Below are 16,797 nucleotides of genomic sequence, written 5' to 3' on the forward strand. Positions count from 1 at the left end.
CTCAAATTGAATGAAACACTTGAGACTAACTTGATTTATAGCATCTGTCTTGCAATGCATTTGAAAAAATATGGTTTTTCAATGGTCCAATTGTGGCTCATCCTAGACAAATAGAGACTGACCAGTTCATCTTAACCCTTATCTGGTTTTATTATCTTTTCTTTCACTATAATCTTTGACAAAGGTTATCATCAGATAGTTACAAGGGCTTTTATCAAATAATCACATGGTTCTTTCACTAAACATAGTACCTTATCAACCCAACTGACCTGGAAATAAAAGTATTTATTCTCTTGTTGGAATTTTAGTAAAAATTCCCAGCATCCAACTGCATTTCTCATATTAAATCCCACTGGACTCTGTGAATCACAACTAATTGTAGATCCTTTTCACAGGTACACTTTGAGTGTTGTCGTAATTTTTTCAAAATATAAAGGGACAGCCACTAAGCCATATACAATCACATTCTACATTTCACAACCTCCTGAACATTGAAACAAAATTTTAAAAATAAGTGATACCTGTGTAACAGAATGGACTATATTCAGTATGTTCATATTTTGCTGAAAAAAATGTGGAGAAGCAAAGAACAAGAAGAAATATGAACATTACAGTTTCCTTATCTAATATTACTACAGACTAGGGATTTGCTGAGTCAAGTGATTCAGCGAAAATGTGCGTCACATATCACTACTGCAAACCTTTCTTAACCATCCTTACCGAATTACTTGTAGCCATAATTAATCATCTAAAAACCATCAAATTGAACTAACATCTACACCTGCCTTTTATTTTAAATGTCTCTTTTTAAAAGAGTGGAGAGGTATGGAAAGCTGGTTTAACAAGCACACTGAACCCATTGTTTATGGCCTCTATAAACATGGCTTAGTAAGAATTACTGACTTAATCAGAGAGAACTTATCTCCTGGTGAAAAGAGCACTTTAAATTTCAGAAATGGCACCTTTACTGTGAAAATCTCTTAACTTTTCAAACAAACTCCAGGGGGCCTTAAACACCAGGTCAGTAAATAAGCAGCAGTTAGTGCGTCTGTCCTGCTCACAAGCAGCCAAACACTTGAAGTAATTTAAATGTTTTATGTGAAAGTTTGCAAAAACACTGAGAAACTATATTCTAATGGAAGTATTAAGGGGCGCTCCTCTGTCTCACTCAGATCACATACTAGAAGCAATATTCATCAATAACAGTAACACCAGTTTATACTAAACGATATTTTATTATCGCTGTCTACAGTTGGCAGTTTTTGCATTTCCTACCATAAAAAATCCCAAGTTAAACTTCTTTCAGATGAACAATTTTATGGAATAGTTCACTTAAAACCCCCCAAAACCAACAACAACCTCCTCCCCCCCAAAAAACAGGTTTGCATAACTTCATGGCTAAATTGGTGCCAAAACATAAACCCAATTGATGATGAAGTTTCATAACCAGATACAAATGTGATTAAGATATTAAAAAATGTTGTAACAGAAAAAAGAAAATGTACCTTCCACCAATTCTTTTGGAAAGGTAAAACTCTTAACAAAAACTAACATTCTTAGTAGCTAGTTTGTACATGATATTTGAAATTATTATGAAAGTATGATTCACAACAAGTCTAGAATCCATTTGCTTAATGACTTGTCTCTACTTAGTTAATAGTTTCCATTTATTTTCTTAAGAAAAACACAACACTGCAGACAACAATGTGTCAATCTGGCTGCCAGAAGCAGGAAAGGCAACGGATATAAAATTTTATTATTTCATGCCCCAACAGCAGCCAGAAGGACTTAATGAAATCACCCTTAGATTTACAATCTGAAATAGCTATTCAGCAGACAAATCTGGTTAAGCTGGATGTGCCCCCTGACCTCTCAACCCTTTGATCTGGGCACAGCAGGTGGGCTGCTGCCCCCTCCTGTGCATCTCCCACTCTTCCGCCCATCTCCCAACCTTGATGTGCAGTACCCTGATCCTGTACAGGTGATTCTCAAGATCCTTATCACAAGCAGCTGTTGCCAAATGAGTGACAAACATCAATAGTGTTGGTCGAATGCCATTGTACAACGGAAGAAAAACCTCCTACACTTACTGGTAAGTCTACTTGGTACTGCAGTATTTGCCTTTCTTAAAACTTAGCCCTCAAACATCCCAGCCCCCCAGAATCTCTTACTAAATCACAGTTATTATTTTCATTTTTCCAATAATTGGACAAAAGACAATTCCATAAGTAATTTGTCATATTTTTAAATGCCTTTTTATCAATAGTCCTGAAACCATGTAGAGCCATATTTATAATATTTGTGAGTGACTAAATGACATTTAGTTTTCTAAGACCTGGATTTAAGTGCGTGTGTGTGTGTGTATGCATATATATAACCCCTTCATTTAAACCCTGTAAAAAAGCTACACTTCTTCAGTTATAGCTATAAAAGGCAGTGATTTACTAAGTATGAATGGATGGAAAAAGCTAAATATGACTCCTCACCCCAATCAAAAAATATAATTAACAATTAACACTACCACTGGAAGATGCCAGTGGTCAATGAATTCTCAGGGTGTCTTCTGCAGCAAGGGGAAATCAAGTGGCACTGTCAGGACTAAGCTCAAGCTGATGTAACCTGTTTCTCAGAGTTCATTAGCTCAGACTCCATGCATGCTAACTGACATATTATCAGACTGGATCACAAACAGAGCATCCTCACGCCTACCTGAAAAAGACCAGGTAAATATGCCAAAAGTGCTAAAGTGCTTCCAGAATACGTCTGTGGGGTTCAGAGGACTGAACACACAGGTCTCCATTCATCTGTCTGCATAAGGAAGAGACTATCGACATTATGTGAAATCAGCTGCCGTGTCCTACCATATCAAACACAGCATGAATTTTAGTGAACCTTCTTCTCCTAACATGAACATATTTACTCATACCAGGTTAAAATAAAATAAAAATCTGCTCATATAGGTTTTATGACATGCACAACTGTCCTTTATGCTTAGGAAAAATGTTAGAAAATCATTCTGACAAATCCAATGTGAAGTTTCACACACAAGTTCATTCTGGATAATCTTGCAAGAATTAAAATTCTGAAGTCCCAGAAAAAGTCCTTGAGTGACTGGAATATATATAAAAAAAGTATAAGAAATACTTTTCGAATCATTAACTTTAACTCTAAAGGCTGGTTTTGTGCCCTGAACAGAGCATGCAAAGGGTGGCCGTTATTGTTACTTGAATGACTGCAAGCCTGGCACAGAAGAGTATGCTGCCAGCAGCTCAGTATCTGACAGCTAAACACAACTATCCCCACTGGTTAATCAAAACCACATGTGCCTAAATTCCAATAGGTAGTCTACTAGGTCAAGGGCATTTCTCTTCCATCAGCGCCATCACACTAATAACCTTTCCTACAGAAACAGTTGCTGAAACAATCGTTTACTATGACAAAATGTAAAAGGCTGCCAGCTAAGTTTGACACCACTTATAACACAAAGGTCAATTTAATATAATTTGAACACTAAAATAGCATACAGTACGCAGGTAGAAAATAAAACAAGATTATGAAAGGGATGTGTTCATTTCATAGAGTTTCGTTTCCCTGCCTCATTATTTATCAGTACTAAGTACTTATCTTCATCTAATATGAATTCAATTAGTTCCGTAAGCATGTTCCATTATTCATGTGATAGCTCCAGCCTTGCTTATCCAACAGCTTATAAACTTTTAGCCTTCTTTGAAGTCACTTTATGGATTGCTAAATGGAAATCTTATAAAGAATGACTAACTAGGTGATGATAGAAAAGCTGAAAAATAAGAGCACAAAACACAGCTCTATATTTTCTACCAAGATTTTCCCTCATAAATCAGTTGGAGCCCTCTGACCTATAACAGGAGATTATCTTATCTCACTGGAGAACATTTCAGTCACAGCAAATTAGATTTAACAGTCAATGGATATGCTTGATATTTTAATCATAAGAAAAATTTGTCATTTTCCATTAAAATAACTGTTCTTCTACAGAGACCCTGTGTAATATGGGAAACTGCAAACTAACTTTAAGATACAAAATGGTTTGAAAAAAATCTTTCAAGGTGAGAGAGAGGTTGTGTTTTGTTTAAAATCATTAACATTTCTGCTGTATTTCTTCCAGAGGACCCATTCCAAGACAGGGATAGCAAAAACCCACAGAAACAACACTAGGGATAGCAAAAACCCACAGAAACAACACTAAAGCTAGAAAATTATTTTTTTCCTACATTCCAAATTCACCCTCCCCTTTACACCACAGCTTTCTCTGTGCAAGTTTAAGCTTCCACTAACATTTACGCAACAATGACAAATTCTGCAATCGGAGCTGCTGGAGCAGAACCATGAACCTATATATAACTGCAATTACTCCCGTGGGGCTCTACAGTAGATAAAGAGTCCACCTGTCTTAACTTGAATAGAAGAGTGGGGAATTAATCCCTTATCCTGAAACTAGAACACGTGGATTAACAAAACACTTCTAAAGATCTATTTGCTGAAATTTCAGCATTTAAAGAAAAACAAATACTGAATAATGACAGTAGTTTTTAGTTGTAGTTTATAAAATTATTTTGATATGGAAAAATTAATACATTGTATTTTTAAAAATACACAAATGCTAGATCATGAGAAAAAAATTACTGTTGCTACTAAGTTGTTATTCTAACAAATAAAACACAATTTTATACCTACATATGAAGAAAAAAACAGAGCGCGCTTCAGCATCAAAAACAGGCAAAGAGGTAAACTAGTAATTGTCTAGCTCATTTGACAAATGTCACCTTTCCTTTGCCCAAGGCACAGAGAAATTACGCAGTACTTGCCAACAAACAGATACAATAGCCCACTGTGTGATTTGATTTGATTTTTCAATAGAAAAGGCACAGTTAGCTGGAAGATGCATTTCTGTCTGGAAGCATTCAACTTATCCTTAAGAGCAGAGGGAGGAGAGAAGACTGTTTTATTTATTTAATTTATTTCATAAAGCACTTTGAATAACTGTACTTTGCCAAAGTGTGTCTGTGTTCCAGAATCTCCGGCTATTCAAAAGCCATACTGGATTTAGTACTAAACAGATTTTTTCACAAGTTACTAAAACGGATGAAAATTGGCTTCTCCAAGAACAAGTCCTTTTTTTGAGTTTTTACAGATGGAGTTTGGAAGGCCTACAGAGCCCTGCAATCTGAAAAACTGAGACAAAGGAAGAGGTAATGGGTTTATGTAGCAAGGCAGGAGTGAGACATCATGCAGAGCAACTCCAAGGTGTAATTACTAATTTTTTTCTATACCCATTGCCAGGCTAACCACGTGGTTCTTTGTGAGCAAAAATATTTGTGAAGCTGACAAGTATCTGTATTGAGGTATTATCCCATCCTCTACCGGGTCTCTTCCTTCTTTTTCAAATAGATAGACACCATAATAGGCATGCCAATGATTACCTGGTACAGACATGGGGCAGAAAGTTTCCTGATCAATATGAAAAAGATATGCTAGACTATTTCTTCCTAGATATTACTTCAGACCTGTGCATGCAATATTCAAGGGTAATTATCAGAAACCCCTCTAACACAAGCATATGATGTGCAAACAAATGTACATGTTGACTTTTAAAATAATTTCTTATTCACTAACACATTGTACTGCAATTCTGTACTTTACTTAGCAACATAAAGGGCATAAAAAGTCATCTGTACCCAGGATGGTAAGGAGAAAAAAAAAAAAAAAAGAAAATAAAAAAGAGGTCCTGCATATTCCATCTAGTTTCTCATGAAAAAAGTGACTTCTAAAATTACTTCACATTAATGCTGGAAAAAGGAGGAAGTTACACACCATGCTAGTCTAAGTTTTAACACACAAAGACATAGAGGATCAGTATTACATACATATGCCTGAGTGGAAGAATATGTTTGATCAATATTTCCAGAGAAATTACACATTTTTATGGACAATATAAGAACAAATATTCTAGTAATACGCATTACTTTGTGATGTAAAACTCAGCTTTGTAAATTGTTATGTATCCTAACCCTAAGCCTAAATTTCCAAACACAGGTATCTAAACCAGGGACACAAGTCAATTAACTTTGAAGGGCATTTGCAATTCCTACCAGTTCGACACAGCCTGCTAATTTAAGAGCCTACAAAGATGCAATGCTTTCTGGGCAGGAATACCTCTTCCCACACGGAGCATATACATGTTGTTCAGACTTCCTGTGTAAAGGGGCACAACTAATAAGGACTAGGATTTTCATAGGGATCTAAATTAATAGCTTATGTTGTCCTCCAGATACTTTTGAGGAAAGTCATCAACTGTTTCACCAGTATTGGAAGAAAAAGCAAACATGCTATTTCCACTTTTAGAGTTTTTAAAAAGTCACATGAATTACTCTGAATTGTTTATATGTGAAGCTTTCTGTGAGGGCTGGTTTTCTGCCAGCTTTGTGTTAACATTAACAGCAAGTTCCTTCTTTTCAGATCTTTTGAACATTAAAAAAATTACAATCTGTCTGCAAAAGCCTAAAAGAGAACTGTAACTGTCAACATTTTGGTTTAATATCGACTCTGCCTTTGTGAATACGGAGTCAAACTAAGGCAGTAAACTGATTAAATGAAGCAACAGGATGGAGAGAACACAACGTGAGCTCGTCACTGACTGCTGAACTGTAAACAGAAAATATGCCCAAAGAGTATAAGGTATCAAATAAGACTCCCTTAACATTATCATGTATGCTTAACTTCAATTCTCTCAGCACTCCCAAATTAACAGGATTATTTCATTTTTAAGCATACGAATGAATGTATAATTGCTTGCAGAATTTGGCTCTAAATCATAAAACTATATATAGTTTCAGAAATGGTGAGAAACACTTACCTCCATCAAGCTTAAATGTATTCCAATGAGGTAGGGCATTGGGGCACTGCAAAGAGGAAAAAAAACTTAGCTTTACATTCTCGTAAGACTAGATTAACACGTACGACTTATAAAATCAGCTGCAGGAAAATACCAGGATACTGGACTAGATTTTGCTTAAAAAAAATAAATATATATATAAACAAACCACATATGAACAAAATTTTATTCTGTATTTCCAAGACTTTAATATGCAATATCCTCTCACTACTGTAAGACTTTAATTTTTCTTGACATGAGAATTTCTAAGTGACTAAGTTAAGACAGGTACATAAGGACAGCTATTAAACACATGTGTAATACTGGGGTCTTTTTTTAAACAACAAACAAAACGTGTTATCACAATTTAAAAAAAAAATAACCAGACTTTTTCTAAGAATCTTCCGTAGAAAAATTGATCCTGCTGTAGTGTAAAGTGGTTAATTTAATGTGTACATATCACCTGGTACTACAAGTTTTAAACCCTTTGAATATGGTTCCAGACACATTTTAAATAATTTATTTTTAAGTATAAATCTTGAAATGTTTACATTTATAAAAGAAAAATATAAAAATTACTTTTGAAGATTCTGATAAACTCCAGAGTTACTGGGATATATGCTGATACCATTATTCCCTTCAGAACACATAAATACACCAAGAGGCTCTCAGGCCAATTTTGTAGCCTCAAATACAGGTGTGATACTGCTGTTATCAAACAGAATGCTAACACTTAAGAGAAAGATTGATCTTTTCCAACTTCTCTTCCATGATGTTAGCAAACACCAACATAGACTATATAGCACAAGAAGAATACTGAATGAAAGTTGTATCTTTATGTATACAGTATTCCTAATATTAAGCTTATTACAGGACTCCCACTCAACTAATCAGGGAAAGCTTATATTTGCACTGCTTATTAGAACATATCAAAGAGGATGCCAAAGCTGCTAATTGCAAATATGGCATATACTGCCTGTTAAACGGAAAGCACACAGACAGACACAACTTTTAAAATAGAGCCTCATTTCATTTTGGATACAGAAGCTCAAAGAGCTCATTTTCAATTTCAGATGAAAAAATGAGAGAAATGTCACTGTACTGCCTTGGATTAAAATATCTTCCATATTGCTTTTATAAACTGGTGCCTACTGCTCAGTAAGAGAAGTGCAGTGCTGAAAAAACTACTGCAAGACAGCAGACCAGCAAAAATCACTCTGTTTCTCCTTTGCATGAGAAATACCTCTAAAAAAATATATTTACTGATATGCATATTAATATTTATCATGTCTATTAATATACCCCCTAAAACTACTACTCTCTTGGATGCTGTACCAAGAGATGGAAACAGCCCCTGCATTACATATTCTACATGAAAACACTTTCTTTCTTTTTGAAGACATTAAACATATATAACTTCAAAAAACCTTACAAGTTCATTTGCAGAACACTGAAGTCCTGTGTATCCCAGTACATTTACAACTTACTGAACTGCCCAGGCTGGCAAGAATGTCCCTGCCCAAGCTTCACCCAATACAGCACCTTATGGCAGATAGCCCAGAGGAACTGTTAAATCAGAAACTAACTTGGTACAAATCCTGAAGGTTCTGCTTCTTTGGGAATACCACAGATGAGAACCAGAACATACATCCACGTTCTTGAACAGAAATTTTTACCTTACAACGTGATACATACTTATTATATATGGATTGCTGCTCAACTGAGGAGTATTTTTATTTGTCATTTTGCATGTTTTATTTGCGACAAATGCTATCTCTTTCACCCACATCTCTTCATTTCCAACGGCCACATTCCAGGGGCAAGAAAATACCCAGTAATTTTATATTCAAAGTATAAACCACCGGTTTAGCTGCCAGCTGCACAAATGCTCAACTTCCCTGTGTGCCTGGCTATGCTGCTCAAGACTCCTCCAGTACGCACTGAAATGAATGTGTTTCTAATTAAGTAGTTTCATGAACACGACAGCTTCAATCTCAAAAATACAAAGTCTGAACCTCGGCAGGAAGTCTTAAGACTGCAAATGTCTCATCTAGTGGAACCTTGGCTAATGTAATGAAAGGAAGCAGGAAGAGTGCAGTATTCCAGAAAATCAGCCATTTATTAACATGTCCAAAAGTAGAGTCTGTCACCAAGCATAGGAAAATCTGAACCTGTAAAAGTTAATTAACTGTATCATGTCCATCTTTCAATCCTCCAGTTTATCAACAAAAGAATAGTAAGAATGCCTAAACCCTTAAAACCATGCACCCCAGCAAGATTTTAAGGAATTACAGGAAAGATATGGCTTAAGATACATGGATCAGCTTTGGATACAACGAATCATCTTTTCAATTTTCTAGTGACAGACATTACATGTAAAGGCAATACAGCAAATAAAACTATTAGAGGGACTGCATAAAGGCTACCGTAATCTGACTTTAGTGTTTTTAAAACTTATTTCTTTAAACTTGTATTCCTAAACATTAAAAGACTCCAGTCAGGTGGCTTAATGGGCTGTACAGTGCATACACTTGGAGAGACAGGAGAAAGCAGGAGGAACAATTTGATACTACAGAACTACAAAGAGTGGTTTTAGCATACACACTGATAGAAAAAATAGCTCAGGTTTTGCTGATTGATTTGAAAAAGGAAACTTTGAAGCAGTAATTTGTTAAAGTAATGTGCTAGTTCTGCAAATACTTGTTAGTTTTACTAATAGTTGCAGAGATTTCCTCTAGGGAATGAGTTAGAGCACAAAAGAAGACATCGGGTATTTCTCTGAGAAACACGTAACACATGGGTGGAAAACTGGACCACAGGGCACTGGGACACGGCAGTGATGCAGAGAAGGACAAGCAGACAGGGTACATGCTATGAAGGGCTCCGGAAGATGAATAGCATGTTTGATGGAGAAGAGAAGATGGGGAAAGCAGAAGGTAAATGAAGAAGGTTGACAAAACCATACAAAAATAATTCCTGTAAGAACTTTTTCAACATGTATAAGCAATTGCTTGGCTTACAGAAGTCAGAGGGAAATCAGTGATGCCTGGAGCTATACAGATGAATAAGAAAGGCCACATTTCAGACATGAAGCAGAAGAAACACACACCATTTAGAAATGGATTAGATCTGAAGACTAACAAAGAATTTCCCAAGTTATGGGAATATATGAAAAGAAATTAACTCCATTTTATCTACAAAAGCCATGGCTTGTAATGACTGAAAGACACCAAAGAGGAATGACAAATGGGAGGCATCTACGAACATCCCAGCAGAGAATCAAAGGAAACAAATGTAGGTTTTAGTTTGTGTGAAAGGTGACAGGTGTGGAGAAAAGCAGATCTGTGATGCGTCCATAAAGCACTTGTTTTTGAAGGTGGGTTTGCGTGAAATTTGTTTCTTCAAAACTGCTTTAAAATAACCATTACTGTTCATCACCCAAATGTGGACCTTCAAGTGTTTTCTCCATGGATAACAAAAATCAAATTATCTGAATACCTATTTTATCAAAATTAATTTTGTTTGTCAGAACTGACATTATTGTTCAATGACACATGAACAGCAAAGCAAAAGCAAAGATACTTTAACGATAATTCACTGTGATAGCTCCTTATACTCCCAAAAGTTTAACTAAGCAAACATCATAAATAACCTCAATAAAATATAATTCTGGTAAAGAGCATAAATATTTCCAATAAAATCTACCAGAGGGATTACATTCTTCTGTCATCACTCATCAATCTGACTGAAAAGGAAACACACCTAAAAGTAAATGTTGAAGGTTCATGTCAGGCTTCATAAACTGCTTTTATCACTATTTTTCTTTATCATGTGTTAATCATATGCCACGATACTCAGCTACCATCCTGTACAAGGGAACACTGTGTACCTCCTCTTCCCCATTCAGAGCACACTACAGTAGTTCTTCCTAACTGCTATTCAGGTCCCGAGACATGAAACAGTCGAGCAGTTTTTAATATTTTATCAGGTTAGAAGTGTATTTCCGAGACTTTCAAGTGAACTTCAGTAAGACACATTGCTTGTATAAACAGGAGAAACACTCCACACAACCTTTAATCCTTCTGGGACCCATGACAGATTAAAGACTGCCCTTCAGACCAGTTTTTATCTACTGCTTGACACTTCATCAGTCCTGGGGCTTCTTACAACCGCAACTACTAATTACTCAAAGCTGTTTGATGGCAGCCAATATCCATTAAGTGCAAAATTAAGAAGTATCAATTTCTATTGTGCATATTTACTGCTTAAACAAAATGCCTGCCTGAGTCTTTTGGAACAAAGAGAAAGGTTATTATTCCTCTTGTGCAACACTGGTTCCTAATGCAATCAGCGTTATTTATAATCAAATGAGTTATATAGGTAAATATCAAATCATTAAAGTAGTAATGCATAAGCATGAATATGGATATTGTGGACTTAATGGCTATATATTGCCCATTTATTACAGTTGCATTTTTACAATTTCTTTAATTCGTTTCCTTAGGCTAACTAGAGACCTCTTAATTATGCTCCCAAGAGGTGGGCAACTACTAATTGGAAGAGAAGCAGGTGAAATAGAGGGACATTTCCTCTTAAGTGAAAAAACCCACCCTTAAAAAATACTGCAATTCACCAGAAAAAGTAACGTAAAACCCAAGGATCTCAAAAAGGTTCATAGTTTACAGCTACACAGGGATTTGCACCATTTTGCTTCATTGTTCCAGGAAAACGGATTAGATCACATTTACTAAGTTCATGTCTTGGTATACAAATACTGACTTAATGTGTTGCTCTTTCACACCAGTAGTACTTTACTTCTAAGGTAGTCTCCTGATTTCTCTTCAGATTACTCACTGAAATGCAACAGAATTCAATCCAAAATTAACTGGGGCAATTGATGCAAACTGGAAACTTGACTGCATAAATTGGAATGATGTAGAAAACGTACAGCTAAGAAACCAGAAGAGCAACTACAAGAGCTTTTAGTGAGTACACAGATGTACCAGGCTAAATCGAAATGCCAACCAAGAGGCTCATGACGAAGGAATCATTGTTTCCCGAGCAGCAGGAGTACTCGCCCTTCAGTTACCCCCTCCACCTTACTTAAAGGAGCATATTGAACTATATGCAGATTTAGAAAACAGGAGAAAGGGAGTTAAAAAAACTCCTGCAGAAAGGGAAAACTGCACCAATAGAAACATTTGTTCAGCAGCTGTGCCAGGGTGCTCTAAGAAGGTGGCACTCAGAATACATTAATGTTGGCTGCTAAGCAGTCTATCTAATATAAAAGACCGTTTTAATCACCCTAGAAAATATACTGTTGCTTCTGGTAAAAGCCCGCAGAGTAACCCGAGTGACAATGTTTTGGGACTTAGAGAACATACTAAGCTGTGTTACCAGGTCAGCAAAGACACGCTGTTCTTACAGGCTAATTTTAAACACAGACACTGAGAGCAAAAAGGAAGAAAACAGACACAGTGGGAGTGTTTTTATGCCACACGAAAAACAAACTGGGAGAAGTAGTGAGGAAAATTAATAGACTGTTTCTTTCACATCAAGAAATGTTTAAATTCCAAACAACAAAATAGATGGACAAGATCTGGCCAAGTTTAAGGAGTTGTATGTGCTTGGCTACTGATGCTTGGTGGCAGTATCTCATTAACCAGTACTTTTGGCACCTGCTGGCATGTACATTTTTAAAAAAAACAAAACCAAAAAACCAACCAGCAGTGCTTCATATGTTTCCTCTGTCATTCTGTATTAAAAGGAAGAAGCAATTGTGCATCAAGGTGTGAAATCTAATGATAGGATTCCCACCAATTTCTAGTCTCCTCCACCCAAAATCTTTCCCTGGGCTGAAAATATATCAAAGAATGGTAGCTAATTAAAAAAATAAAAATAAAGGATAGCACTCTTCCCCTTGCTTCACCCCCCCCTCCCAAATTAATCTAAATGATAGGGATCAGATGACTGAAGTAATTCCAGATACACGCACATGGTACTACACCACTATTATTGACTCAGCATTCCTAATACAAAGAGCAAGTCTATCGAGAACAAACATTTTGAAGATATAGGCTTTTGGCATTTTCAGTTCTGTGGTTAGGTACATGAATGAGGAATGCAGGTATATTAAGTTTAAAATAATCCTTTCAAGAGGGAAATGGGAAGAAAATTACCCCCCTTCTGCATTGTAAGTTAAAAAAATTAGCAAAGAGCAAACTGAAAAAAATGAGAAATGACAGTGTTTTGAAAGTTTGAAAATACTTGGTGTAAAATGTCAATAAAGGACAAAATGCTATAGAAGAAACTTGAGCTTTAACAATGTCAGTTAAAAAGGTTCATATTGAGCATGTTTGTGGAAGAGCTGCCATTCAGTTGTAACATTATCCAACCGCCCACCTTTTCCTGCCTCACTCAGAAAAGCGCATGTCTTTCAACAGCTAAAGGGAACTCTCCACACTGAGCCTGAAGTTTCCCTTACGTGAAGCTGGCCAAAAGGATCTTCAAGTGGCAGGAGGAGAGTTAGTTATTCCACCCATTCGCCCTTTGCAAAGAGAGCTATTCTACCTTTTTGTAGCTCTGGAAAGATCCAATAGTTGTTGTGTCCCTATTCCCTCCCCAGGAAATACAACAAATTTCAAATTTCAAAACCATGGAGCTGTCACTGTATCAGTCAGGACTTTAGAAGTTTCCTTTATATGCAAAGTTTCCACTGCAACTCAAACAATTAAGAGCAAATAATCACAGGTGGAATATACATTTTTCAAAAACTTTCAAAGATCATGAGTAATACAGTCTATATACCCTTCTGCTATTTTCAAAAGTGCGGGAGAAGATTCAAAAGCATCATACCGCACAGTCAATAAATGGAAACAGGCAACTGAATGAACATGATATTCTGTATTCATAAGAACTGAAGAATTCTCTTTACTTTAAATTTTGTTTCCATTTCAGCTCTTTAAAATTCTTATGTCACATTTGCAAAAGAAATAACCAGGCAATAATTAAAATTGAATTCAACTCTTTTATTTTAAATAATCTCAGGTCATTTCCCTTAAGAGGCAGACACCAATAAGCAATAATACTGCCTTAAAGCAGAGAGCACGGAGCTGATTTCTCAGTCCTCCTGGGCAAAAATGACGTCTCTAAGTTCACATGGTTACAAAATAGATGGACTCTATTTTGAGAAATATACTTATGGCACATAAATTGTTGCTAAATTGACTTATTCAAACAATTACAGTGTGTGTAGCTATGTCTCCAATTAAAGTTCATATCTGGCTGAGGTAATCAGTTGTTGTACTTGTGAGCATGCAATTACAATCTGGCTAATAATTATATATTTTAAAATCATACTTTTCACACACTGGCTGGCTCATTCGTTATATGGACAGGGTGGTATGCCATGAAAGAATTCATTCAGTAGAGCTCAATGACTTGTGTCTTTATTTCCTTGGGTACACTGCCCAAGTGTTTGCTTTTTGCACACTTCTGCTCCCAACTGCGGGATCTGGACTTAGGCCCTTTTAACATGTCTTTGTCAGAAAGTCGATGAATACCTAATCTTCAAACCCAGCGTAAAAGCCTCTTGTGGTCCACATCGTTGTCCTGAAAACTCCTAGCAGCATGTACCTGAAGAAAAAGCTGGCAGCAGCAGTCTTCATGTGTTAATTACACATGCGAAGCCCATTATGCAGAGAAAGGGCACCTGCTGGCAGTGCAAATGACTAGAATCTGCCCTTCCTGTGCGGTGAGTAAATTGAAGGTTCATTTCTACAGGAGATAACAGTTTTTAGATTCCATTCTGTGTATCCTCGACATAGGCACATACTTAACATTTAAATCATCTGCAGAGGAACAAGCTTCCTTTAAATCTACATGTTTGAGTTCCCAGCACTTCACTTAAAAATGCTAGTTATCCCGGGTGGTTCCTTACTCTTGCTTAAATGCAGAGAAAACATCACAGAGAACACTATCACTCTTAAAAAAAACAGCCAACCTCCACACTAAGAGCCACACTTATAATATGGGATCATATGACACAGCAAGTTTAAGTTTTTTTTTTTCTGAGAAGGACTTTTTAAAATGCCGGGGGCAGAGGGAGACTGTTTCTATGTTTTCAAATCATTCCCCAAAATGCATTAAGCACCACACTCCCACAAACATTTCTGCTACACAGGGAGACCCAGAAGGCCAGCCAATAGACCTTGCCAGCAAAGACAAAGGCAGAGTCCCTCAGCCTTTTCTGTGTCCTTCATCACTTGACTACCTGACCATGCAGCAGCAGGTCCACGTTTTCCTTGTGCTTTCCTTTTACTTCCAAGCCTATAGAAACCTCTCGTCACCCTTTAGATCCTTCCGTTTAGCCCCAGCCAAGCTTTGGTCTTACTAATTCCATCCCTGCATGTTCAGGCAACAATTCCATCAACTCTCTAACAGGCTTGAAAATTTAACTTCTCCAGGAAGCCTAAGGTAAGGCTACTCTTTCTGGGCAAACTTCATCTCCCTGCTACATACACAGAGGAAAGAAAAAAAAAAGGGGGGGGGGGGGGGGCAAGTCACACAAACTGAGCATAGGAAGCAGTACCTAACAGCTGAGCAACTAAAAGCAGCAGCATCTTAAACTTCCTCTTTGTTAATTACTCAGAGTGCTCATCCACCATTCCTGTGCACAGCAAACAGGAGAGATGATGTTATGGCTGCTTAAGCTAAACTGTCTGACTTTGCGCTAGAAAAGAAATTAAAAACTGAGAGACTATTTGAGGAGCACTGTAGACAGGCTTCTGAACTACTAACCACGGAGTACAAGACATGTGCCTAATGATGTGCTAATGTGCAGACCCCAACAGTGAGTAAGGAGGCTTCTTAGGCCACCTGGACAGTGTGGAATCATAGAATAGGTTGGAAGGAACCTCAGGAGGGCAACTGGTCGAAGCTCCTGGTCAAAACCAGGCCAGCTTTGACATTATATGAGGTTGCTTACAGGCTGTGCCAAAATTTGTCACATCATGACAATGAACAAGTTTTTGAAAGGTTTATATTAATTTCCCTAAAGAAGGTAAATATCATGTTCTAAACACATGTTGATAATAAAAGATCACTGCAGGAAAATAAACAGCTTTCCCCCACCCCCAACAGAAGTTCAGGAAAGCAGAAAAATGAGAGGATCTTCTCCACTGTATCTTCCGCTGTTGGAGTCCTAATTCAAATTTGAACATTTAACACAGATATGCTGAAAACAGATTTTAATTACACAGTATCTAAGTTGCAGCATTCCATAGTAACACTCATATTAGAGTCAACATACCAATAGACAATTATATCTTGCCATGAAAATAATTTTTTTTTACTTACTAGGTTGGTTGCTTCGTTAACATGCCTATATATTTTTAGAGTAACAGTTGCATCATAAGAGGACTTAAGACTTACCATACAGAAATGTGAAAACTGTTGTGAATCTAAGTGATATATATATACATATATATAATATATATACATACACACACATATATAGCCTTACCAACAGTAGTCCAATAGATGTGGGGGCAGAACAGGAATGTAAACATGCTGCCAGAACATCGGGTAGAGCATAGCTGCAGACCCATGAATGCAGGCAGTTAACTGAAAAACACGTATTAAAACAAGATCATAAATAAGACAAAAACCAAGCTTAAAAAGGTAAAGTTAGAAGAAAAAATGTAAAGAATCAATTCTGCTTTCATATCAACATGCTTTATTACAAAATATACAGTGCTCTTGTTGGGAAAAAAAAAAAGGGTATTGGTGGGTGAAGCGTGACTGGTTTATGGTAGTTGTCATTTGACTGACTTTGTAAACAGCTGAGAACATGATTCATTTGACTAACAAAACCTGAAAAGAACACC

General features: G+C 36.7%; 1 protein-coding gene across 9 annotated transcripts in view; it reads right to left on the reverse strand.

Moving 5' to 3' along the window:
• DENND1A (DENN domain containing 1A) overlaps positions 1-16,797 on the reverse strand; it is a 220,657-nt gene that overhangs the window by 95,892 nt on the left and 107,968 nt on the right. For all 9 annotated transcript variants that reach the window (XM_069771314.1, XM_069771311.1, XM_069771313.1 and 6 more), the window contains 2 exons: positions 16,434-16,534; positions 6,893-6,938 (listed from right to left, as the gene is read on the reverse strand). In XM_069771314.1, the coding sequence (XP_069627415.1) occupies positions 6,893-6,938; positions 16,434-16,534 (147 nt within the window). The remainder of the gene's footprint in view (positions 1-6,892; positions 6,939-16,433; positions 16,535-16,797) is intronic.

This window comes from Haliaeetus albicilla, chromosome 26, assembly GCF_947461875.1.
Source record: "Haliaeetus albicilla chromosome 26, bHalAlb1.1, whole genome shotgun sequence".
NCBI lineage: Eukaryota > Metazoa > Chordata > Aves > Accipitriformes > Accipitridae > Haliaeetus > Haliaeetus albicilla.